The sequence below is a fragment of the Antennarius striatus genome, chromosome 19 (genome assembly GCF_040054535.1).
Source record: "Antennarius striatus isolate MH-2024 chromosome 19, ASM4005453v1, whole genome shotgun sequence".
In the NCBI taxonomy this organism is placed as follows: domain Eukaryota; kingdom Metazoa; phylum Chordata; class Actinopteri; order Lophiiformes; family Antennariidae; genus Antennarius; species Antennarius striatus.
Genome location: NC_090794.1, coordinates 7,140,001 through 7,163,790, shown reverse-complemented (window position 1 = coordinate 7,163,790; position 23,790 = coordinate 7,140,001). Strand labels below are relative to the sequence as shown.

The 23,790-nt window shown below is 39.5% G+C and overlaps 3 protein-coding genes across 3 annotated transcripts in view; 1 reads left to right on the top strand and 2 right to left on the bottom strand.

Annotated features, from left to right (window-relative positions):
- Positions 1 to 204: 204 nt before the first annotated feature.
- tdrd6 (tudor domain containing 6) lies at positions 205 to 9,563 on the bottom strand. Its single transcript, XM_068343309.1, has 14 exons — positions 3,878 to 9,563; positions 3,586 to 3,659; positions 3,418 to 3,468; positions 2,815 to 2,934; positions 2,573 to 2,624; positions 2,407 to 2,474; positions 2,255 to 2,318; positions 1,818 to 1,897; positions 1,617 to 1,671; positions 1,234 to 1,286; positions 1,087 to 1,150; positions 824 to 888; positions 481 to 532; positions 205 to 293 (listed from the first exon to the last, which is right to left on the bottom strand). The coding sequence occupies exons 1-14, from the start codon at positions 9,561 to 9,563 to the stop codon at positions 205 to 207; spliced, it is 6,573 nt and encodes a 2,190-aa protein (XP_068199410.1).
- A 5,079-nt stretch (positions 9,564 to 14,642) lies between these two features.
- sf3b6 (splicing factor 3b, subunit 6) lies at positions 14,643 to 16,763 on the top strand. Its single transcript, XM_068342711.1, has 4 exons — positions 14,643 to 14,776; positions 15,274 to 15,392; positions 15,862 to 16,000; positions 16,172 to 16,763. Exons 1-4 carry the CDS (start codon positions 14,747 to 14,749, stop codon positions 16,259 to 16,261), a joined length of 378 nt encoding a protein of 125 aa, XP_068198812.1. The 5' UTR covers positions 14,643 to 14,746; the 3' UTR covers positions 16,262 to 16,763.
- A 1,727-nt stretch (positions 16,764 to 18,490) lies between these two features.
- The window catches only part of vsnl1a (visinin-like 1a), a 30,114-nt gene continuing 24,814 nt past the window's right edge, over positions 18,491 to 23,790 (bottom strand). The window contains exons 3-4 of the mRNA XM_068342359.1: positions 21,287 to 21,502; positions 18,491 to 20,737 (exon numbers count right to left, since the gene is read on the bottom strand). Of these exons, the coding sequence (XP_068198460.1) occupies positions 20,540 to 20,737; positions 21,287 to 21,502 (414 nt within the window). The 3' untranslated portion in view covers positions 18,491 to 20,539. The remainder of the gene's footprint in view (positions 20,738 to 21,286; positions 21,503 to 23,790) is intronic.

Sequence of the window (23,790 nt, the reverse complement as noted above, 5' to 3'; positions counted from 1 at the left end):
CAGCTTGTTTTTTCAAAGAACAATGAAATCAGACACTGGGCCAGAGGTTAAAGATGCTCAGCACAAAAAAACCCAACACTGCCGTTGAGAACACAACACAAAAAACAAGAACTTGGAATCCTTAGTTGTAAATGAAAACATCTGTCGTTGATACATTTCCACTTCAGATGTGTTATAAAGGCAGAGGAAGAAAACAGAAGGTTGTTACTCCTTCTGCTGCACATCTGTCAGAGTATCTGCAGACCAATCATTGATTTTCAGAGACAGATGAGTTGTACTTGTCAGCTGGGCCTCTAAAAGAAGAAAGAGAAAGTTCTTATTTGGCATTGCTTTGACCACACACAGAGAAAAAAGCAGAGAACAGAACAGAAAACATATGGCAGCAACTTTATGATCAATTGTAACAGTTCTGTGCTCAGTGACGCCTTTCATTCATTTACTTTAAATGTTCTGATAAACCATTATTATATTATCACTGACCAAAATCATCAGCAAGAAGCAAATCCTCTTCAAGTTCACCACTGCCGAAATCCTAGAAGACATCAAAAATAAAATTGCATAAATGCACGGTCTGCTATTTCAATGGTATGTTTTAAAAATGAAACACAAATCAACAAGAAATATAAAATGGAATTGAAAAAGCCTAATTATGGGTCCATGAGGTACACAAATTAGTCCTTATAACACTGTCATGGACTCAAATCCTGCAACAACCACAAGGTCTAATGTTCTACTTGCAGTTTCACCTGCTACTTGCAGCTACCACATGGACTGATATTAGAATGGACCAGAACATCAAAAAGAACCACCAGCCTTCATTTACCTCTGCTTGAGGGGAGGGGGTGTGCACCAGCTGGTCGCTCTCCTCCGTTTTAGAATGTTGTGCGTCTGGAGCAGGGGAGAAAAGTAGTGAGGCATCAACCAGGATTCCAAATGGAAAATGATCTGCTGCCACATTTAAACTTTGGATTTATAGTTAGTTTTTAAAATGCAATTTTGTGAAAAGTAAGACCAATAAAGAGTGGATTTTTTTTATTTTTAGCTATAAATTGCACAGCATGGCTGTGACGCCGTGATGTCTGATACCTCTGCAGTCGTCTGTAAGACTGATCTGTCTGACTAGAGAAGTCACCTCTTCAACCAGGTTAACCTAGAAAAGAACAAACACAACATCCACCCATCAATGATGTGACTCTTTATCATTTTCAAACTGTATCAATTGATTGTTATTACAAAATCTGGACAGGGATCTGTGTTGGTCTGTGGCTCAGCTTCATGTGGTTGAGCTGCAAGTAGAGGAAGGTGACACAAACATCAAATGCTTTAGACGAGTGAATGAAATATGCTATAAAAGCAGATCAACAATTGTGTTATGGGATCCTCTAAAGACAATCACATCCCAGTTGTTCTGCACACGAGCCCACAACACAAAGTAAGAACATAACAGTACATAAAAGAGAGTGAGACCAACAAGACCAAATAGCAGACAATCCTATAGACTTCACAATGAGCAGCTTTAGACATACTTGTAAATAATTGACACATATCCTTTAATATTGGTGTAATCATTTATTATTGCACAACCTATTGTAGCTATTGTGTGTACAATGACTCACCAATTATCAGTTTGTGGGGAGGATCCCCACAAGGAAGCAGTGATTCATTCAGGATCTAAGATGTAACATGACGCAAGGTCAAAGTAAAGGCAAATAATTTTTGATACAATTAAAAACGCAGTTGCATGCAAAGAAACCAAACCCCTAACCCCTGCAGATGCAGGTACATCAAGTGTAAGAACTCAGTGTGATGTAACGTACCAGTTCCTCGGTTATTTCACTGAGGTGACAATCATCGGTTGCACTGGAGACTGCAGCGTCATCAGTTGGTTCATCTGCACCTGTAGTATAAATAAACAAGCATGAAATACTCAAATTATCTTTCACTAGTGCGTTTTAGTGAAGAGAGACAAAAACCATGATTCCTAAACCTGGAACTCTTATGCAACAGCTGCATGTTTTGTGTTCTCAATACTAAGCAAAAGTATTCTTAGCTCAGTGTTACCATCATAAAGGCCCAAGTCAACACAAAATCAAAGCATGAAATACTAACTTACCTAGTATAACATATTTTTCATACCGGAGAAAAATTAATACTTCAACATTTGATGTTTTGAATCAATCTGAAAATTGGTGACATGTCTGTACATAATCATGCCTGTCATATTTTTATTTATTCAATAGCCACAAAGTCATACCTGTGCATATATCTGTAAGTCCGGCCTCTTCAACATTATGGATCAACCCTCCGACACCATAGACCTGAGGAGCAGTAAAGGCAAGAGTCACATGTCAGCTATGAAAAGCCCTACGGTGTCCGTGTAGATTTCTATGGATTCCAATGAATTACCAAATCCAGAATGGGGTCTGTGCAGACTTGTGGACCACTATATGCTGTATCATGGTCAGCAGGCAAGACTGCAGATAAAAACAATGGTGATTACAGGGGCAACTTAGTTGTTTCTTAGTGATTCAAACGTCATTATGACAGATTTTCTGAGTAGATGTCTTCAAACCTGAGAGGACATCCTCCTGATAATCCAGGGTCTCCTCAGCCATCACCTCATGCTATAAAACAGACAAACCATCCATGACCTGAAGGCTCTGTCTAATACAGATATGTCTATGGTGTCATTCACTGTTAAACACCGAGTCATTGGTACAGAAAATATGAAAAATGACTTTATGTTCCACAAGAACAAAAAAAAAATCCTGTCACACAAAAAAACACACTATCCAAAACACTGCATTAACGTACCTCAAACTGTGTGGCAACACATGACACCGCTTCCTTTAGGATGCCATTTGTGGCATCAATGTCCTGCTCTGGCAGAGAATCTATGATGACATTTACAGACTTCAGAACACAAAGCTCCACCTGCAGGACTGGATGTTGCTGAAACTTAAAAGTGCTTAAATTTATTAAATATATAGCGATGCACTGCAGTTTCTGTCTCTTCTTTACAGTTAATTGGAGGTATATTGTGTTTTAGGCTAATGCGACAGGTTTATTTTCAACCTTATCCTATTTTCAGGTCATTTAATCTAAATCTATACTGCCTGAATGTGTGCAGTTAGAATCGGGACCCTCACCAAAAGCAGGATGTTTACAGGAGGACGGCACCAGTTCAGTCTGAATCTGCTGCAAGATGACAAAACCCACAAATAAAGGATTTGTTCTCCCCAAACACCTCTTTTGAAAACCACAAAAGATTGAATTTCATCATGTATTTTGTACAAAGACATGTTTAAACTACAGACAACCTAAACACACAGGTCAAACACACAAATTCAACCCGTTTTAAGTCTTGTGCTGTTATGTACCCAGTGTAGCAATACAACAACAAAAAAATGTACGTACCAGCTTTAAGTCTTTGGAAACAACTCTGGGACAAGCCTCTTCACGAGGAACCTTAAGAAGAACAAAACATCCATTCAAAATTTATCTGATGCACGTGCCCATTTTTATTGTCAGTAGTAGCAGTTGGTCATATGCTTGATCTTAAAAGGCACTGTCCGATACACTCACCATTTTCGCTGCTGAAGTACAGCTAAAAATACTCTCCTCTACAATGCGCTCTAAATCTCTCCATTTTTCTGGATCTGAAATAGTAAGAGAAAACCAAAAACCATAATGTCACTGACCACATTTAAAACTGATTTGATTTGAAAAAACAAAGCAAAAAAAGTAGAATAGTCATTCCTGTAACTTACTAACATAATTGTTATGTAATACTTTATTATAGGCTGGTTAACTGATAAGCAGGAAAGCTTCAAATTGTAAAACAACAATAATTAGGAAAGTCTGATGTGTTGCTTACCAGAAAAATGAGTGACGTCAAAGCTGCCTTCCACACCGTCGGTATGTACCTCCCCAACCAGAGACTCAGCCAGGTTCTCCACAAGGCTTTCATCCAATAACTTTCTTAAGGGATCTGATCCCACTGGGTCCATCACTGAATCACCCTCCTCCTGCATGCTTCCATCAGTTTCCATTTCAATCTTGTCACAGCTTATGTTCAAAATATCTGTATCACCTTTTCTCTCAAGTGGCAGGAACATGTATTCTTCAATGTCACTATCATCGGAGACCATCAAAAGGGAGACAATGTTCACATCTTTGGAATCAGTGTACTTTGGCATCTCTGTCATTCTCGGTAAGTCAATTTCTGTGATCAAACTGTCTTCTGAATCGATCGAATCCCTCTTTTCACCTGGGAAGTCCACGGTAGAATCTTCATAGTAACTACAAGCTACTTCTGGGACCTCTGCTGTTTTGAAGTCAAAAAGCTTGTCATCACTCTGCTCGTCATTGTGCTCTCTGCGAGGCTGAAAGTGATCAACAGCAGTGCCAGTTTCATGACTTTCAGTATACTCCAGTTGGTCCTTGGGTGGTGCTGTGTCTTTAACACCTGGTTGACATTGCAGATTTGGTTTGTATGAAGTAGTTGAGCCAAGTACACCAGGTCTGACTTCTGTCATGGAGGTCTTCCACCAGGTTTTCATGGCCTCATTTATCACCTGGCCTTCATATTCCACGTGCACAAAACTTTTGAGTTGTCCTCCTTCCATTGCCACTCCAGTAATAGTCAGTTGTAACACTTTGTCTGCTGTCATCACTGAAAAATGATCTACTGCACCCCTGTCCCAGGATCCACACGAATCACCAAAGCCTTGAAGCTCACACAAAATAGCCTTTGGAGGTGTTTCCATCAGGTGGGTGGGCATTTCCATTACATCTGTAACACTAACTTGGGAGATGTTTCCATAGTCTACAAAGCGAACAGACAGCATGTCTCCATCTTTATGAATAACCTCTGCACGGCGCCAAGAACGATTGTCTGAAAAAAGAGCAATACATGGGCGGCCAGGGGTTAGAGTGTCTGGATCTGCCCACTTGTGATCTGCATCCCCAACTTCTGCTGAGACAACCGATGTTAACTTTACAAATTCTTCTGAGTCCACTGGCTGACAACAAAATGTCAGATTATCATTTACAGCAGTGATGTAGCCCTCTAATGTTTGCCCCTCCACAACTTCTTGCTGGCGGTAATTATGAGAGTTGTTGTTCTGTGTGGGCTCTTGTGTGTTTTCTGACATTTGTCCGGTATCAGAGGTCTGCCCAGGCTTTTCCTCAGCTTGCTCAATTTTTCCTACAATGATGTTAACATCATCAGTTGTACATCTTGCCGATACTTTACAAATGACATTCACAACTCCGTCCTCGAGAATGACTTCCCAAATGGATCCGGACTGCTTAATAAATTGGCATTTGAGTACCTTTTCTCCGTTTCCACCAATGTCTTCTTTAAAAGACGACATCACTGTTGGATCAGAAACTTCTTCCATTCCAAGAGCTACAGCATCACTCAGCATACAATGTATGCTGTACGCAGGAAGATCCAGAAAATATTTGTCAAGTCGGGCGATCTTAGAAATTGGTAGTGTTGTAGTATTTCCAAAATCAACAAACTCCACAATAACCGTCATGTTATTGTGGATTTCTTTTACAAAGGCTCGGTACCATGAGGAATCATCTGGAAACTCTGCTTGAACAAGGTCACCTGTCTGCAGATCCGTGATGTCCAGAGTTAGGGGGATGGACAGGGGATTATTGAGCTTGTCCACCAGAGAAAATATCTCATCCTCTTCTTTAACAAGCTGTACATAGAAACTCAGTGGGCTGTTGCAGTGTGAGACATACACATCTGCTTCCATGCCTGATGTGATATCTTTTGAGGGAAGGTCTGAAAGTTTAGGGAGGCTTGCAGCATCATTTTTTCCAAGAGATTCTCTGCCAGATGAGGTGGTCTTAAAAAGCTCTTTAGTTTGACTAAAGAGACTCTCTTTTCTTGATTTGATATTGCAAACTACCTCAGAACCATTTTTTGCCTTATCAGGTGCACTTTCACATGCCTGCCTTTGGTGTGGAGGTTTGTAAAGCTTCAACGGAGCAGCTTTTACCTTTTGAGCATTTTCACAAACGTGGCTTAAAGGCATTTTTGCAGTTTGCATGGACAAGCCAGAATCCCCAATTTCATGTGCAGGCGTTTGGTTACTATCATTCTTCCTGAAGGTTAGATTGTGATCTTTTGTTTCTGCTGCTTTTTTTAAGGCAACTATTGGAGTCTTGAGTGCTTGAGTTGCGCAACCTTTGAAAGCTATCCGACCCTGTTGGAGAATCTGCTCTTCTCTGTGCATCTCAACCTGAGACATCTTCTTCAGCTGTGAATTAATCTGAGTTTTACCATGATACAGCTCAACAAGCAGTTTTCCATCAGGTTCTCTGGCCACTATAAGTGCTTGAAATCTGCAATCTGTTGCATTCATTTCAAACCAATGGTTCACTTTGCTGCAAACATCCTCGGGGATATCAGAAAGGCTGCACATAACTGCTTGTACAGGTACAGACATTATGTTATTTGCCTCTTTGGGAATTGGAAGCAAGTCTGATTTTTCCACCTCAATTGTGTCACCATAATCCACAAAATGAACTTTTATCACAGGCTTTGTGGTCTTGATCTGTCCTCTGTACCACTGCCCATCTGTGTACTTCGCAAAGCACAAAGTTCCAAAGACTGTCGGGACTGTTACATTCACCAGTTTATGGCAGATACTGTTCACTTTTTCCTTGAGATTTTTAATCACATCAGCATTTCTCTCAAGCTGGCAGTAGAACTGACTGACGCTGTTCACACATGTCACTAAGACCTCTTCTTCTGTTCCAGTTTTTACATGGTGTGTAGAGTAATAGTATGTGTCCAGCCTGAAAGATGGCCCTGTGACTGTCATGGGTGATGACCCTTGGACTAGATTCATCATACTGGTGGCAATGCTCTCAAACGGAGTTTCTAGAGCCACAATGTTGAAAACAATCTTCTGCTCACTGTACATGATAGCATATATGGTGCACTTCAAAGCTATGAACTTGGATGTGGCCATCTCTACAAAGCTATAGAATTTTGCTATTGCTTCATCATTCCATTTATTTGTGGCAGACGTGGGATCAGCAGGGTTTAAAAGACTGCATCGAAAAGCTTGGCCCCGCAGAATTAGGAATTCTGGACAGATCTTCCTGAGGTCATATAGGGAAACTGCCTCTGTTTGGCCATAGTCAACAAACAAAACATCAACATGAGTTTCATGTTTGTGAATAACAAGGGCCCTATACCACATTCTATTGTGAGGATGGCGTGCAACGCAAGCTGTTTCTACAAACGGCTCAAACTCACTGTTTGCATAGTAGGTCTGTAAGTTATGCATAAGCAATTTCAAGTGCCCTGCATTTTGCACTAGCTGGCACCAGAAGTCATTTGGGCTGTTGATGCAGGACACAGTGACATCAAGAACACGTCCAATGGTAAACATGTACTCCTTGAATGAAGGAGTTCGTCTTTCATCACCAGAAGAGCCAGAAGTCTTTTGAGGCTGGAGAGTGATTTCCTTTTTCTTTGATACACTAGAAAGTCTAGTTTCTGGAAGTTGTGTCTTACAAAGAACAGCAGGTTGCTTGGCGGTTGTGGGTTTGAGTTGTCTCTGCGTCTCAGCCCTTTCAGCAAGACCAGAGCTACACATCAGTGTACGAACATCTTTTTCTCCCTCTGCTTTGGAATCCAACAGTTGGACAGCATAGCTATCCTCACATTTTTCTGTCACATATACATTCAGTATTTTATCTGTGACTGCTGTTTTGAAATAATTACAGGAACTTTGGCTCCATCTCCCATCTTTTGGCCTGACACCAGCCAGGAAGCATTTTACAGCAAAACATGGCAGTTTTTTAAACTTGTCAGGAAGGCTCTTGATGTCAAACTGGTCAACCACTTCTGTGTTTCCATAATCAACAAAAAACACCTTGGCTTTTGTTTCAGTAATTTCAGCCACAGTTGCTCTATAAAAGTAACCATCTTCTGCTTTGGCAGCACAGTACATCCCAACACTTGGATTTCTCAGACCATTATTTGATGAACCTTTGTAGAAATCATTGATATCCTCCATCAGTTCATCAAACTCATGTGCATAGTGTTGTGTTTGGATCCAAAACTCTGATGGGTCAATTACATGTTGAACAGTTGCCACATATGAGGAGCTGACAGACATTTCTTCAACTGGGAGCTTCTCCGCTCTTCCCTTACCTACTTTTTCCTCAGCAGCCTCAACATGAGTGAAATATGTTGTAAGGTTTCTTTCTGCATTAATGTGGCTGCATGCAGAACTCTGGATGGCATAATGTTCAAATGCTTTCACATAATCCAGCAAACAGCTTTCCTTGGAGCCAAACAAGGTGTTGATGTTTGCATTTTCCTCTCCATAGAGTGTGACATAGTGAACACCCTCAGAGATGCTTTGGTACTCAAATTTGACAATCACAGTTTTGTGCAGAAGAAGAGTCACGAGATATTCGACTTGGTCATTTGTCCATCCAACTCCATTTTCTGTGATTCCATAGAGTGAGCAGATGTAAGTAACAACAGGCATCCTAAAGAACTCTGCATCCAATGGTTTTACATTCATCATACACACAAACTCTTTTGTTCCATAATCAACATTCAGCACTTCAACCACACCGCAGGCTGGGAATACCTGTTGAACAACAGAGCGGTACCATTTGCCATCCCTTCCTCTTGCAGCACATGGAAACCCAATCATTTCTGGACTTATAATGCAGTTGGTTGTTCTGCCCTCATACCTCTTTGTAATTTGCTCTGAGAGTTTCTTCAGCTCTTTTGAAAACACCTTCAACTGGCAAAAAATCCTCTGTGGATTTGTTACTTCTGTGACTATGACTGTCTCAACAGTTCCTTCTGGCAGTTCTGGGTACATGAAGAGCTCTTCTTTGTGCAGTAGTTCACCAGCTCCTGTTGAGATCTGCAGAGTTTCTGGGGAGACTTCGACTTCAGTATTGGACATGTGAACAAAGTCCTGGAACACGTCAGGAGACAATTTCTTAGCCATTCCCATTTCATACATTTGTTTGGAGATGCAATGAATCTTCAGAACAAATGTCCTTTGCTGAACTAGTACATCTTGCACATGTGCCTTCACAGACTTTCCAGACAGGGATTTCAGAAATTCAAGAGCCACTGGAGACCATCTGTTGTCTGGTGACAATGGTAACACATTGGCTAACACACAATGTTCAACTTCAGGTGGGAGGGAGAAGTGCTGCTTCTTACCCCATGCCAGGTTACCTAGTACAGTGCTGTATGACATCCCTTTGTCAATGAGGAACACAGTGTATTTTGAACCATTTCTTGAGACTATACGAGATCTGTACCAAGTACCTTCGACTTGAACCAAGCACTGGTCACCAGGATTTCCTTCAGTCTCTCCAAATGTGTTTCGGGGAGACTGAATCTCTTTAGCCAGGCACTCATAGTCTGCTGTCCTCAACTCACTAAACTTTCCCCAGAACTCCACAAGCACACACAGAGGATGCAAGTGAACCTTTTTTATCAGAACTGTTGTCTCTGATCCTCGGTTAGGGAGAACTTCAATGGAAGACATTCTGGTACTTTTCTGAATTCCAGTTGCTCATGTCTTATCACCTCTTAACACAGCTGTGCCAGTATCAGATGTTTTCTGTTAAATATAGAAGCACAAAACAGACAAAAAAGACTAATTAAACAACAATGTCCCTTACATCCATAATTCTTGTCACCTGCATGTAAGAGAACAAAATTATTTAGGCTGAATTTAATGCATTTCATTACTGGATAATCTGACAATTATCATGTAGCCTATAAAATTTAAGAGATATTTTTTGTCTAAACAATCCCCCAAAATATCCAAATATTTGGTTTACTATCAATAAAGACAAATATATTTAGTTGTTTCTTCCACCTGAAGAAAGAAAAACACTTATTATGAATTCCCGAAAGAAAAATCTCCCATTACCCTTCTCATCTTCTGAGTGAGAGAATCATATACCTGTAAATGATTGATGATACAGTAACCTGTCCATGTCATGTAGCCTTATTTGTCCCATTGTTTAGGGACTACTGCAGGTGTGCCTACTTGACAGCAATGTCAGTAATAATGGACTCTAAAGGTGAAATGATCATCCTAAAGTTACAAATTATTGTTCAAGAAAGTGGAGGTGTTAGCTATCCAAAGAACAGAAATCAGAGCATAATCATTCAACAAACATCAAACACCAAGTGAAACACCAAAACACTGATGTAAAATGATTGTCAGGGTTTTTCCTCTCAGAAAATTGGTTCAAAAAGAAAGAGAAAATGCTACTATATTCCAAAATACTCACTACGTCTGTTTTGATCTTTGATGCTCAGAGGAGATGATGGAGCACAAATCTTACTGACAGCAAATGCAGCAGGAAATCTAAAAACACAAATTCCAAAATACATGTTAAAAACATGGACACTTAACAAATTGGATCCAATTGCTGATTAATTGCAATAATGGCCCTGCATTACATTTATTCAAGGTAATGAACGTTTCTCTTCATCATGTGTTAAGATTTTGAAACCAATTAATGGCTTTCAATAAAGACAGCTCCTATGCTACTTCACACATAACACATTTACATTATCTTTACGGCACTGGTTTTAGTTAAAGAAATCCTTAGCAAAATAAATTACATTTCACTTGAAGCATAAATGGTTTAACATTACTAAATACTTCTAGTCGCTTAACTTTCCACAACAAAATATTGGCAATAACAAAAGTTCAATTTGTTACGTTTTTCTCCGTAAAATCTGCTCTATTTAAATTGAGCTCTCCCGAACAGGAAATTCTATGAGAACTGATCACCAGTATTAAACTAATTAAACTAATAATATGGATCTGGAATATTATTTTTAACATTTCCAGAGATCAGAACATTCACTACTGTGAAGACAATTATGATACAGACTTTATCTAAAACCAAACTGTTTTGAGTCAGCAGGGAGGAAAATCTGAACAATAATCAAACTGATAAAGATTCAAATGTGACTCCACAAGCTAGGCACGGTTGTCATTGACAATGACTAATAATATGTGGATCAAACACAAGGCTATAACGTGAGGACATAAGGGTCCACCGATCTCCTTTGGTGTTGTCTATTGTCACATTATATTGGACAAAAACAAGCAATACTCATTGTGGCACCAACTTCGATCACATGCTTTTATAAAAAATTAGCATTTGGTGTACACGGAGACTAATTTACAGTGACGTCATCACTTAATCGATGCTAGCAGGTCGCTAGTGATAGCTTGAGTTAAAAAGATGTTTAAGTTTGAAGTTAGCGAATCTGTTTAATTCAAAGTTTACACCAATAATTAAATTTAAAGAGATAAAGAAAACAAAGGTTAGAGTTTCGGAGTTGGCTCACGTTACATTTATAAGTAGTGTTAGCAGCGGTAAATTCATCACTGCACATCTTCATTATTGGCAAATTACCTTACAGGTGCTAAATCAAGTGCGGGCATATTAACATGACAGCTGACCTGTAATCTTGATTTACCGATGTGCATTACATTAGACAGTATTAGCAAACATTTCATCACATTATTGATTGATTATTACCAGAAATTCTTCCGAGTCTTCAAGTCAAGATGAAGGTGAAACTGCAAGCAGACTTTAAGTAAAAACAACCGAGCGGTGCTAATCACAGCCGCTGCGGCGTTAAACCTTGAAGTTTTTTAACCGTTTTTGTTTTTTTTTTTTTTTCTTCAGGTGAAAAATATTGTCAGAAATGCTCGTGAAACTATTTTAGTGTGTGTTAGATATAATCTCAAAGCAATCTCCAATCTCAATCTCCACAGCAAACAGATACAGTAGTACATTAGTAACGGGCTACAGTCGAGAGGCCAGCGTCACGCGCGTGCCAAAACCTCCTCGCGCTTTCCCCCCGTTTTTCATCCGTGACCCGGAACTAGCTGACGGAACCCGTCATGGCAACAACCTTATTTCTGATGATATACACTGACATGATGTTACTTTATAAGCAAGAAACACAAAATCGGAAAGCAAATAATGTCCTGTAAGAGTTTCTGTACACTCCCCACCATTGAATGAATTCTGTTCACTGCACCAGGAGTTTATAACCAGCCATGACATCTCATTGCAGTCACGAAGACCCTCCACTCAGCACAACCACACTACCGACATAGTAACACTAACAGATCGTTTCACCACTGCGGCGGGCCGTTCACGTCGGCATTATTCTGACCCTGCCACCAGAATTCAATAGGTTGTATTTCAATATATTCACATTTTTGTTCAATATGTTGGTCTTACCATAAATGCAATACCTGGAACCACCGAAATATCCTGTGTTCTTATGTCATCGTGGCCAAACAGCTGTCTCCAAATGAGTGACGTTGCCAAATTAAATTACGCAATTACGAGTTTTCAATAATCAATACTTTTTTTATCGAAATTAACTAGTCATTTTGTTAAATTCGTCCAACTTGTCCAAGTGGCTGAGTTAAATCTCTAGGGGGAGCTAAAGCACCATATAAATTGATTTTTTTTCCCCCGTTCTCATTGCGCCTGGCTATTATATTATGATCACAGTATATTGACGGCTCGTTCTGTATGTTAAAATTTTAAAACACATTATAAATAAAAATGTTATGAATAAGTCCGCTTGAATGACGATGTTGAGGTTTGGAACCGAATGCATATTTTATAATAAATAAAGGTTTTAATGACATAATACCTTGTCTGCTAGATAGATAGATAGATAGATAGATAGATAGATAGATAGATAGATAGATAGATAGATAGATAGATAGATAGATAGATAGATAGATAGATAGATAGATAGATAGATAGATAGATAGATAGATAGATAGATAGATAGATAGATAGATAGATAGATAGATAGATACTTTATTAATCCCGGAGGAAATTGCATATATCCACTGCTCAGGCATTACTTAACAAATAATACTGGATAAACACCAGGAGAAAAGGAAACACTGACATCACAGGACATACCACAAGACATACATTACACTAACAGACAGGCACATGCAGCACTAACAGGACTTATATACTAAACTATAACTAAAAATATAAACAGTATAAAATTTAAAAATATTACAGTATTAAAATATAAACAGTATAAAATAAAATCTAAACAGTATAAAATTGAATTAAAATATAAAAACAGTATAAAAAATAAATAAATAAATTTTATATATATATATATATACAACAGTATAAAATTAAATTTAAATTAAATTAAATCCATTTTCAACCCCGTGCTGACCTCGCCACCTCCCCCCCGCTCCTCCTGAGAGAGTCATTGTACCCCCTGATGGCACGGGGCACGAAGGAGGACCTCAGCCTCTCTGTGGAGGCGCTGTGTGACAGCAGTCTGCCGCTGAAGGTGCTTCTCTGCTGGGAGAAGGTGGTGTGTAGGGGGTGCCTGGTGTTGTTCATGATGGCCTTAATTTTAGACATGGTCCTGCTCTCCAGAAGCATATCCACAGAGTCCAGGCTCAGCCCGACCACTGAGCCCGCTCTGCGGATGAGTCTGTTCAGACGGTCCATATCTCTTTTCCTGGCCCCCCCACCCCAACACACAATGGCGTATGACAGCACACTGGAGACTACGGACTGATAGAACATGAAAAGGAGCTTAGGACAGATGTTGAAGGAGGCCAGCCTCCTTAGGAAGTACATCCTGCTCTGCCCCTTCTTGTACACACAGTTGGAGTTGAGTGACCAGTCCAGTCTGCTGTCTAGCTGCAGTCCCAGGTACTTATAGTTTTCTACCACCTCCACCTCACTGCCATTGATGATCACCGGCTGTGGAGAGGGAGGTGCCCGCCGGAAATCCAGAACCATCTCCTTTGTCTTGGAGACGTTGAGCTGGAGCTGGTTCTGTTGGCACCACTCCACGAAGTCAGCCACCAATGCCCTGTACCCCCCCTCATCACCCTCCCGGATACATGCCACTATCGCGGTGTCATCGGAGTACTTCTGTATGTGGCATGTATCCGAGTTGTGCTTGAAGTCTGATGTGTAGAGGGTGAAGAGAATGGGGGATAGAACGGTCCCCTGTGGCGCCCCCGTGCTGCTGGTCACCATAGAAGACAAGCAGTCCCCCATACGGACGTACTGGGGTCTGTCCGTTAGGTAGTCCGTAATCCAGCTCACGAGGTAGGGGTCCACAGCCATGGAGGTCAGTTGCTGGTGTGTCAAAAGAGAATTCAGTTATTAATTAATTACATAATTACATATTGCCCTTCGGGATTAATAAAGTCTGTCTCCCTCTATCTTTCTATCTATCTATCTATCTATCTATCTATCTATCTATCTATCTATCTATCTATCTATCTATCTATCTATCTATCTATCTATCTATCTATCTATCTATCTATCTATCTATCTATCTATCTATCTATCTATCTATCTATCTATCTATCCATCCATCCATCCATCCATCCATCCATCCATCCATCCATCCATCCACCCACCCATCCATCAACCATCCATCCATCCATCCATCCATCCATCCATCCATCCATCATCCATAGCGTCTGATGGTTGCGTTGGCCTGCAGCAAAGACTTCATCCAATAGGGGGCAGCAGCGGCGATATGACGTGTTTGCTTACCCGGAAACCGGAAGTCCATCATCACTTACTGTTAGCTGCCATTTTAAGGTAAAGAGCATACTGCGCTGCGTTTGTTGTTCATCGGTGAAAGTCTCACACAAACTATTCAACCATGGCTATGCAGGCAGCGAAACGCGCAAATGTAAGTACAAACAACTTGAGTTGTGTATTCTATGATGGATATAATTTTACTTCATGTGCTTCGAATATGTCGTTATTTGAGGTTAGCTTAAGGTTGAAAACCATCACTCTTCCTGTGAATCTAACAGCATTTCCGTCTTCTATTGTAATTGCACATTGCATACAAGTAACAGGCAACTTATATGAGATCTTTTTGTTATCTAAATAAGTTTTGTATGTGTATTAATATGTAAAAAATCATTATCGCGAACGTAGGTTGATAATCATAGCCAACCGCTTTTTGCCATTAAATGAAGAAAACTGGTCTCAGCCTAATGGCCATACAGATGACTGTAATAAAATAATGTTCTTTACCCCGGCGTTAGTGAGAGGATTTTAGAATTAAGTTTAGCTATTAAAAGAAGAATTTATTGTTTGCCTGTGCCGGTAATTTTCTGACGCCTTGCACTGCCGTAGTGTCAGACAACATGTGTAATGTTTGTCTTTTGTATGTTTCAGATAAGATTACCTCCAGAGGTGAACAGAATACTGTATATCAGGAACCTTCCGTACAAGATCACAGCTGAGGAAATGTATGACATCTTTGGGAAATACGGACCAATACGTCAAATCAGAACGTAAGTGTTTTAAAGGTTTTTCATAGTCTTTCACATTTGTAGGATTCAGGGAGTAAATCTGCCAGAGAATGTAGTTGTGAATTTTATTGTTTTATCAAACCCATTTTGTGGTTAGAGAGGCATTTATTCTATCTAGGATCAGCTACGTGGGGCACATCTTTTTTTGAATTGGGGGACAAATGGTTTGAGAGAGGAGTGAAAGAAGCCATCTATGTAGAGAAACCATGTCTTAACAGCTGCAACATCATTGATCACCTATTTACAATCGGGTCCTTTCAGAACTCCACTAACAAACTATTCAGCAGATTGACTTGTGAAGTGGCCGACGCTAATGACCACTATTAGCATACGAAGGCTTAAGCTAAATATTTTGTTAAGTTTCATTTTACTGAACAAAATCTTAAACACCTGTAAGACTGTAGAGATTGATATTGTCATCAGTTGGTTTCACTGTTTTTTCGCTTCTCAGGGGGAACACACCTGAAACAAGAGGAACAGCCTATGTGGTTTATGAAGACATATTCGATGCCAAGAACGCGTGTGACCATCTGTCTGGCTTCAATGTCTGCAACCGTTACCTGGTCGTCCTTTACTACAATGCAAACAGAGTACGTATTTGTTTTATAGAGTATGAAGACACAATTGGGTCAAAATGCAGTAGAGTAAGAGATTTTCTTCACAGTTCAAATGAAAGTGTTTTGGGATTTAAAAAAAGGAATATAGGAAAATGCAAAATTAATGTTCATTTAGTTAATTTGCTTTTTTTTTTCTCTTCAAAGGCTTTCCAGAAGATGGACACGAAGAAGAAAGAGGAACAGTTGAAGCTACTAAAAGAAAAATATGGCATCAACACAGACCCTCCAAAATAAAGTTCTGTCTTCTCTTTGAAGCCCCAAACCTTTTCTATTCCTGTACAAAGTTTGTGTATCTGCTTCACTCTGTTGTTGACTGAGGCCATTTTCAAAAGGTTTCTGTTGAAGATTTGGGTGAATTGAAGATTTTATTTGATTTCAATCATCAAACACATGTGACTTAATGGAACGTGGGATTTTGCTTATCTAAACTCAACTTTCAATTTGATTTTCATTGGAGTACTTTAATATTTGAGATCATGGTGTATCAAATTGATAGGTATGATAACAACCACTTCAACCTGAGTCATATGAGAGATTAAATAGTTACTGGTGAAAGTATTTCACATGGGAAAGATGTTAAATCTACCAGTGAAGATAGATTTACCAGTGCTGTTTTGCATCTATTCTTTTGAATTAGATCAAACCATGGTCACGTAGGCTGTGCTATAAAGCAGTATTGATGACTATGTAAAGTAAGTGATTTCTGTAAAATAAACTTTCCTTTTTAAAAAAAAAAGCCCCTTCTCTCTTTATAGTCAGTCTCGATGTGACTGCTGTCCTGTGAGTGAACCCATGTAAATCAATAGCTTGTATGTATTTTCCACATTTACACAGGGCCTGAAGCATCAAACAGCCTGTGATGATGCTGTCTCTGGGGTTTTAGTTAAGTGCGGTTGTTTTAAGTCCAAGTCCACCAGCCTCCAGATGAACCCTGTGTTATGAGTGCTGTCAAAGCAAACAGTCATGAGCGGATTTAAATTGCTTTCTTTTCAACTCGTTTTTTTCTGTATAGGTTTCAAAAAAGAAAAATTAAACAATTCAACAGCAAATTCTTGCCGTCTCTAAATACTGAACTATGCTTGCATAGAAACTGTTCGGGTCTCAGTCCCCTTGGTCTCGAGCTGGGGACTGGAGGCTGGCCGGCTCAAGACCCATGTGGACCAAAAAGCTCAGATTGTGAACTGGCAGTGGAGAGGTACCTGAGCACTGCCAAGGTGCAGTGTTGACAGATGTGAAACAGTTATCGTCAAGCATTTCTTAGTTTTATGCTGTACATTTTTGAGTTTTAAAAGATGCCAACACTGCTATTTTTTGTGAACATTGTTGACTTTCTGTAAAATATCATATTTAATGACTTTTTCCACTTTTCTCTGTTAGAAATATAATGAGAAGTGTCCCCAATTGTGTGCATTAAAAAAAAATATTTGAAGAATTTTGAGGTTTAGTCACATTTTTAGACACAATTCTAATATTATGAACATAACTGTATATATACACACGCACACAGATTTACAACAACTAACAACTAGATTGGACAATTAATTTCCCCTACAAGGGACTAATAAAGTTGATTTCTTTCTTTTTTTCTAGAAAATGTGACAATTTAGTCTGTTCTGCTTTAACATTGCCTAAACAGTGGCACCTGGTGGCTACTCAACCACATTTCAGAGACGTACTGCAGTAGGCCTTGCATCAGTGCACTCTATTCAATAATGGATTTAAGTATTGATGGGAGCTCGTTAGATTAATGCCTTCACTGAAGCATCACTAAGAGAAACTGGGTGACTAGAGTTCATGTAGGGACAGGGGGTCTAGACCAACTGACTGCAGCACTTCACTGATAAGGGAGCACTGGGATCTTTTGTCTGCATAAATGCATTGGTTTGACAGTACATACAGTATATATTTTTTAAAAACTAAATCTTTCCCAGGTAATACAAGCCCTGCATCCAAACTGTCATCAGTAAGATGGTAGAACTATCGAAACTAACGCTGAAACAATTAAAAATAAAAATGAATAAATAGTTTAAGGTAGTTGTGATGATTAACTGATTCTTTTTTTCTTTTTATGTATAATACTTCAGATACAACTTTGTCAAAGAATAACCACTGTAAGTACTGCATTATTATACTTATATTATTTTATTTATATCATTTATGTAAGATCAAACTGTATTTTCTTGTTCTAATTTTGGGCAAGACTGAAAAGACACTAAAGACAGGTTACCACAAAAAAAGCAAAACATTTTTTTGAATAATGAGTCAATAGTAATGAATAAACAAAAATAATAACAAGAGGAAGAGTTTGTCAAAATAAGGGCATAACAGTAGAATGAACTAGTGAATGGACCTGAAATAAAGTTGAAGCAGATAACTAAAACTACATACTGAATAAAAAAAGTTATGTGAATTGCCTGAAAGAGAAGATAAAATGTTTCTTTGACAGACCAGCGAAGAGCCCATAGAGATCCTTTTATTAGATTAAATCACAACACAGGGAGTAGTGCAGCCATGTCATCAGGGACACAATACATGCTACAAAAGAATCCTTGTACACGTTTGCGTTTGCTTACATTTGGTATGTTGATAGCAGTAACAGTTATAGCAGACTTGGAATCAGGAACATTGACTGGCCAACGGTGTTCATGTAAAGAAGTTCAGGTTAGACGGGGACGCTGCTGAGACGTGACGACGGACTGAAATGCTGGGCTTTTATTGCGACTGTGTGTTATGATATACCCCTTCTGTAACATCCTGAAGCTTTTAACTCAATGGACTATTGATGCAGGTTGGAAAGAGTCTGTGGTGCTTTCAGACAGTTCCAGGTAAACTCATTGAAACATAAAGGTGGTCTTACATGTAACATCTTATCATTTTTAAGAGGTACCACTCTGAACTTCTCTACACTCAGTATATGCATCAGAACTTGTACAATGTGAGAGAAAAGAGTAAAAAAGTACAAAAAGATTGACTGATTTAGAGAGGACAATACTCTTACAGTTAGGTAGGGCAAATAGTCCCACCTACTAAACATGTGGCTTTACAACAAGGGTTGTCTTCTACTAGTAACAGAGTGTCAGGAAACACCATCTACTTCTCCTCTCATTGTCATCAGTCGTATACTTCCACAGGAAAGGACTATAAAGAAAGCTCAAATGCTGCGTGGGACTCATTTCTTCTCCTCCACAATGCTAAGATTCTAAAAACCTCATCTGAATTATTCATACTGATATGCAACCTGCAGGCTAACAGGAAAAAAAAGTGTATGAGATGACGACACAAGGGTTACAACTAAATTTGATAGCAATGCACTCCAACTATAGATGAATACTTGGTTTGGTCTAATCTTATCTAATTCAGCTAAACTAAACGTCACTCATTCATCAGGAAACCAGAATGTAAATGTTTGATCTCGCTAGCTTCTCAACCTTTTCTTCAATTCGTATTTCTATTTTTTATTTTATCTCTGGATAAAAACAATGGATTTCTCCAGGTTCAGCATCTGTGTGTTTAAATGCAGGGGATTTGAAATCTTAGCGACATATATTACAGTTAATCTATGAGGAAACATGCTCCCACATTTAAAGCAGTCAAACATAGACGTCTCGACAGATCACAAAAATCACATCCCATACGACAATATTTAGTAGGACTTACTTAATTAGAATTTTTCTTTGTATTCGATAAAAATGTTTTCTTGTGGTCTCTCTCAAGTGTCACCGTGCTGCTTTGATAAGGCTTTCTGTCTGCAATTACAGGATGCAAAACGAGGAGATTTTTAAGGCAGAACTAAAGGCATGCAAATTAACTACATTTACATTTTCTTTATTGACAGTACAAGCATGTTTTTGGAAGGAGGAGTTGGACAAATGCTAATCCATCTCTTCTAGAGCTAATATCTGAGACGATGGATATTCTTTTGGAGGCAGACACATTACCATAGGAATTTGGTTCAGTTGACATTACTCAGTCTTATGGTACACATACGGCTAGCATCGGTAAACTCGTAACAATAAATAGAGTAGCGGCAAATTCGACGTAGCACATCAATGATGCGCAAGCTCCAGTAGGATGAGACTGTATGGAAAGTACTTTGCACACTTCACATTTTGGCAGTTGATCTTTGAATAATTTAAATATATATATATATATATATATTCATATTTCTATATCTATATATTATTTGTGCGAGGTGTTCATATGTAATGAGAAATGCGTGTGTGTGTGTGTGTGTGTGTATATCTGTGTGTGTATATGTAGTGCGAGTGTGTCTGCAGTGCGAGCCTGCACCCGCCCTCTTGTACCCGCACACTGTTTTATGTTGTGTGTAGATCTTTTTATAGCAAATAACATTCTCATGCACACGAGTGTTTCAAACACAAGAAGCAGATCCATTGAAAGGTAGTCCAAGCATTTTTTTTTTCAGTGGAAATAGCTGCAAACTGAATGGAACATGAAATTCTTTCTGTGCAGTCCGTGACGGCTGGTGGAGCTCTCTATTCGCCCTCCAGCCTATTTCTGGAGGTCACACTGCAGGAGTAATACGATGGATGGGTCGCTCTTAGCTGCCTCTTTGAACTCCTCCAGGGAGATCTGGTCATCGTTGTTCTTATCCATTTTGGAGAAGATCTTGTCCACCCTCTGCTCAGGCGTCAGGCCGTCCTCATTCATTTTCATCATGATCACAGTACCCACCATCTTGTAGATCGCCTGCAGAGAGAGGGAGAGAGGGAGAGGGAGAGAGAGAGAGAGAGAGAGAGAGGGAGAGAGAGAGAGAGAGAGAGAATACCAGCTTACTTCCCTTCTTACTTCCCAAGAACTAAAGGAAATGATGCCGATATACAATTTAACTTCTAAAAGACAAAAAAAATCTCCCGTCCGTCTCAGTAAAGTGTCCATGACAGAAAATACCAGAATGTCTGTCCCTGATTGCTCTTTTCATATCATTCCTTTGTATAAATAATTAGCATTTTGTGCGGCTGATGCCAGTTTTGCCTTCTGCTGCATGACCTTTAACTCGTTTTTAAAAAATGTAAATCATTTTGTGACTCAGCAACAGCCGAGAACAGTGAGACAATGCCCGTAAGACGGAATTTGTTACCAGGACAGTGTGTGTGTGTGTGTGTGTGTGTGTGTGTGTGTGTGTGTGTGTATCTACAGACATGAGAGCCCTATAGATCGTCAAACTCTCCTAATGTTACATTACTTCTTTAAAACACAGTACTATAATTAGTTGGACAGTTCTCTTAGTGGCAATACCTCAATGATCTCCAGCATCTCCACTCGTGTGATCTTGCCATCTCCATCCAGGTCATACATGTTGAAGGCCCAGTTGAGTTTCTGCTCAAAGCTGCCTCGTGATGTGATGGACAACGCACAGATGAACTCTCTGAAGTCAATGGTGCCATCGCCGTTCTTGTCAAAGGTCCTAAAGGCATGCTGGGCGAACTTGGAGGCATCGCCATAAGGGAAGAACTGGAAAGAAAAAACAGAAGACAAATCAGGATTCAAAGATCACTTTATTTCTCTTCATGGTGACATCTTCCTTTCCAAAGCCAGCTTTTTTTCCCCACCCAATAAGATGCGTTGCACAAAGAAATTTCTCCTCAGAGTCAGAGGCTTTACCACATTGTGATGCAAACATCAGTTAAGGGAAAATCAATGTTCAACAAGACACTGGTGACAAATACAACACTTTTGAGTCCCCAGCTCCAACACATGTATGGTGCTGTCTAAGCCCTCACAAGATCCATAGGGAATTATTGGCTCTGGTTGCTGGTGTAACAAAGAGCATGTTTCATTAAACCTTCATAAAATAGAGCGAGGCCAGCCTCAGATTATGATAGATCATTTTGTAGGTCACACCAAAAGGACTACAGATGATGTCACATGACGTCAAGATTCAAATCATTCTTTGCAGTTACAACTGGAGGGACATTCATTTTTAACTATCTTTCACCCTGACCCGAATACATGAAACAACACTGTTCACTCAGTCTGATATTTGCTGAGTTATTTTACATCACATGCAAAATGTTAATCTATGGTAATGTTACGTTATACAGACTGTTCACTAAGAGCTGAATCCTCTTGCCACATTCTCTTCCCTACAGTCCTGAAGCCTATCTTGGACATTTTTCACATTGTGACCAGCACAGAAAATTAAATGTTTTGTGTCTTTTTAGGTTTACATTAAATATGAACGTTGAACTGTTCAGAATTTGGGCTCATAGGGCTCATTAATTTCTTACTGATTGCTTATTTTTTCATGAATAAAAACACACATTCCCCTCTATTTGTTTTTGACAAATCGCACCCTGTTTACACTTACTCATTATTTATAAAGGTACAAGTATATTTTTCCTAAAACTGATTTTGCAGTAGTTTACTGTAGTTTGGGTTTTTGTTCTGCTTTTGTTTTTTTGTTTTTTAACAGTGATGCTAATGTCTATAGCCTTAATAGTCTGATCTTTAATTCCAAATAGTAAAGATCAGCTCTATTTTTTGGTATGACAGCATCACCGCTGCGCCGCCGTGCTATCAGTCCCTTAGGCCAGAGGTTAATGCAGTAACTCTGCGGATCACCACTGTACCCCCACTCGGCTCATCATGCACTGTAGACCATGCACCCTGTGGATAGTCCCGATATATCGAGCATTTCATTAGACGTGACCTTCCCATTGACTCCACTGGTAAAAACCCTGTTGGTAATCTAAGCTGAGTGAGACTCTAGGAGGATGTGTTAGCTGCTGCTGTACCAAGGAAAAGCAACAAAGTGCTGAAGACATTTCATTCACTTTTATTATTTCGGAGGATATCTACTTCATTTTTTATGATTGTAAATGCAATATCTTTCCATGGGACAGACATAAAGCAATCCCAGAAAAGAGGCAAGGATGAATTTGTCGAATGAATCAGCTCAGAATAAATAAATCATCCACTATATTTTAAAATGTATTCCGTCAGCAAATGCCATCGCATCATTCTAACCTTTGCGGGACGACATGATGACGAGGAGTAGTGATTTCTTTCAGGAGAATGTCGACTTCAGTAACACAGGCTTCATGAAATGATTTGATAAGCAAGAAGAAGAAGACAAACCGTGAAAAGTTTTGACAAGTCACATTTCAAGTTTATTTGACAAATGTGTTAGCAAGCAAGGACTTGAAACATCCTGCAGTTTCAACAATGAGACAGTGTAAAAGAAAAAAGCAGAATCAAGTGATTATATATTATTCACAAGGAGACCCTTTCCTTCATGTTCATTATAGTGGTTTTACACTCTAAAAACGTATCCGGTGCAGCTTCAGCCCTCACAGGCATGTTTCCACATGTTTCACACTCATCCATAGTGTTCTTGTCTACAATCTTGACCACTTTCTGTTCAACAGACATAAATAAAAAGATGAGGACAATGCCCTTGCCTCTCCTCAGAGGAGCCGCCCCTGCAAAAAACTGACTGCAGTCCTGATGGGGGGGAGAAAGTCGAAGCAGTGCATCCTAATGAGAGGGGAGAGAGCGCAGTGGATGGGAGATAAAAAAGAAAAACTGACTAAGGAGGAGGATAAATAAGACAGGGTTAGACGGTGAAAGTCAGTTCTGGTGGCAAAACTACCCATCTGCAAGTACGTCCTGCTGCAGCAGCAAACCGATCAGACTGCAGTGAGAAGTTAAGGGAGGTTGGGTGTGTGTGTGTGTGGGGGGGGTAACAGAAACGAAATGAATCAGAATGAAAGATGGAGAGTTAGAATAAAATGGGTGTG

Bases quoted from the DNA above. Each gene is read 5' to 3' on its own strand.
- tdrd6 (XM_068343309.1), bottom strand. From the start codon at position 9,563: ATGTCTTCCATTGAAGTTCTCCCTAACCGAGGATCAGAGACAACAGTT. The intron at 2,625-2,814 runs GTACGTTAATGC...TCTGTTTTATAG, and splicing joins GTGTTGCCACACAGTTTGAG to CATGAGGTGATGGCTGAGGA. The intron at 2,319-2,406 runs GTAATTCATTGG...ACTGCTCCTCAG, and splicing joins CAGACCCCATTCTGGATTTG to GTCTATGGTGTCGGAGGGTT.
- sf3b6 (XM_068342711.1), top strand. From the start codon at position 14,747: ATGGCTATGCAGGCAGCGAAACGCGCAAAT. The intron at 14,777-15,273 runs GTAAGTACAAAC...TGTATGTTTCAG, and splicing joins AGGCAGCGAAACGCGCAAAT to ATAAGATTACCTCCAGAGGT. The intron at 16,001-16,171 runs GTACGTATTTGT...TTCTCTTCAAAG, and splicing joins TTTACTACAATGCAAACAGA to GCTTTCCAGAAGATGGACAC.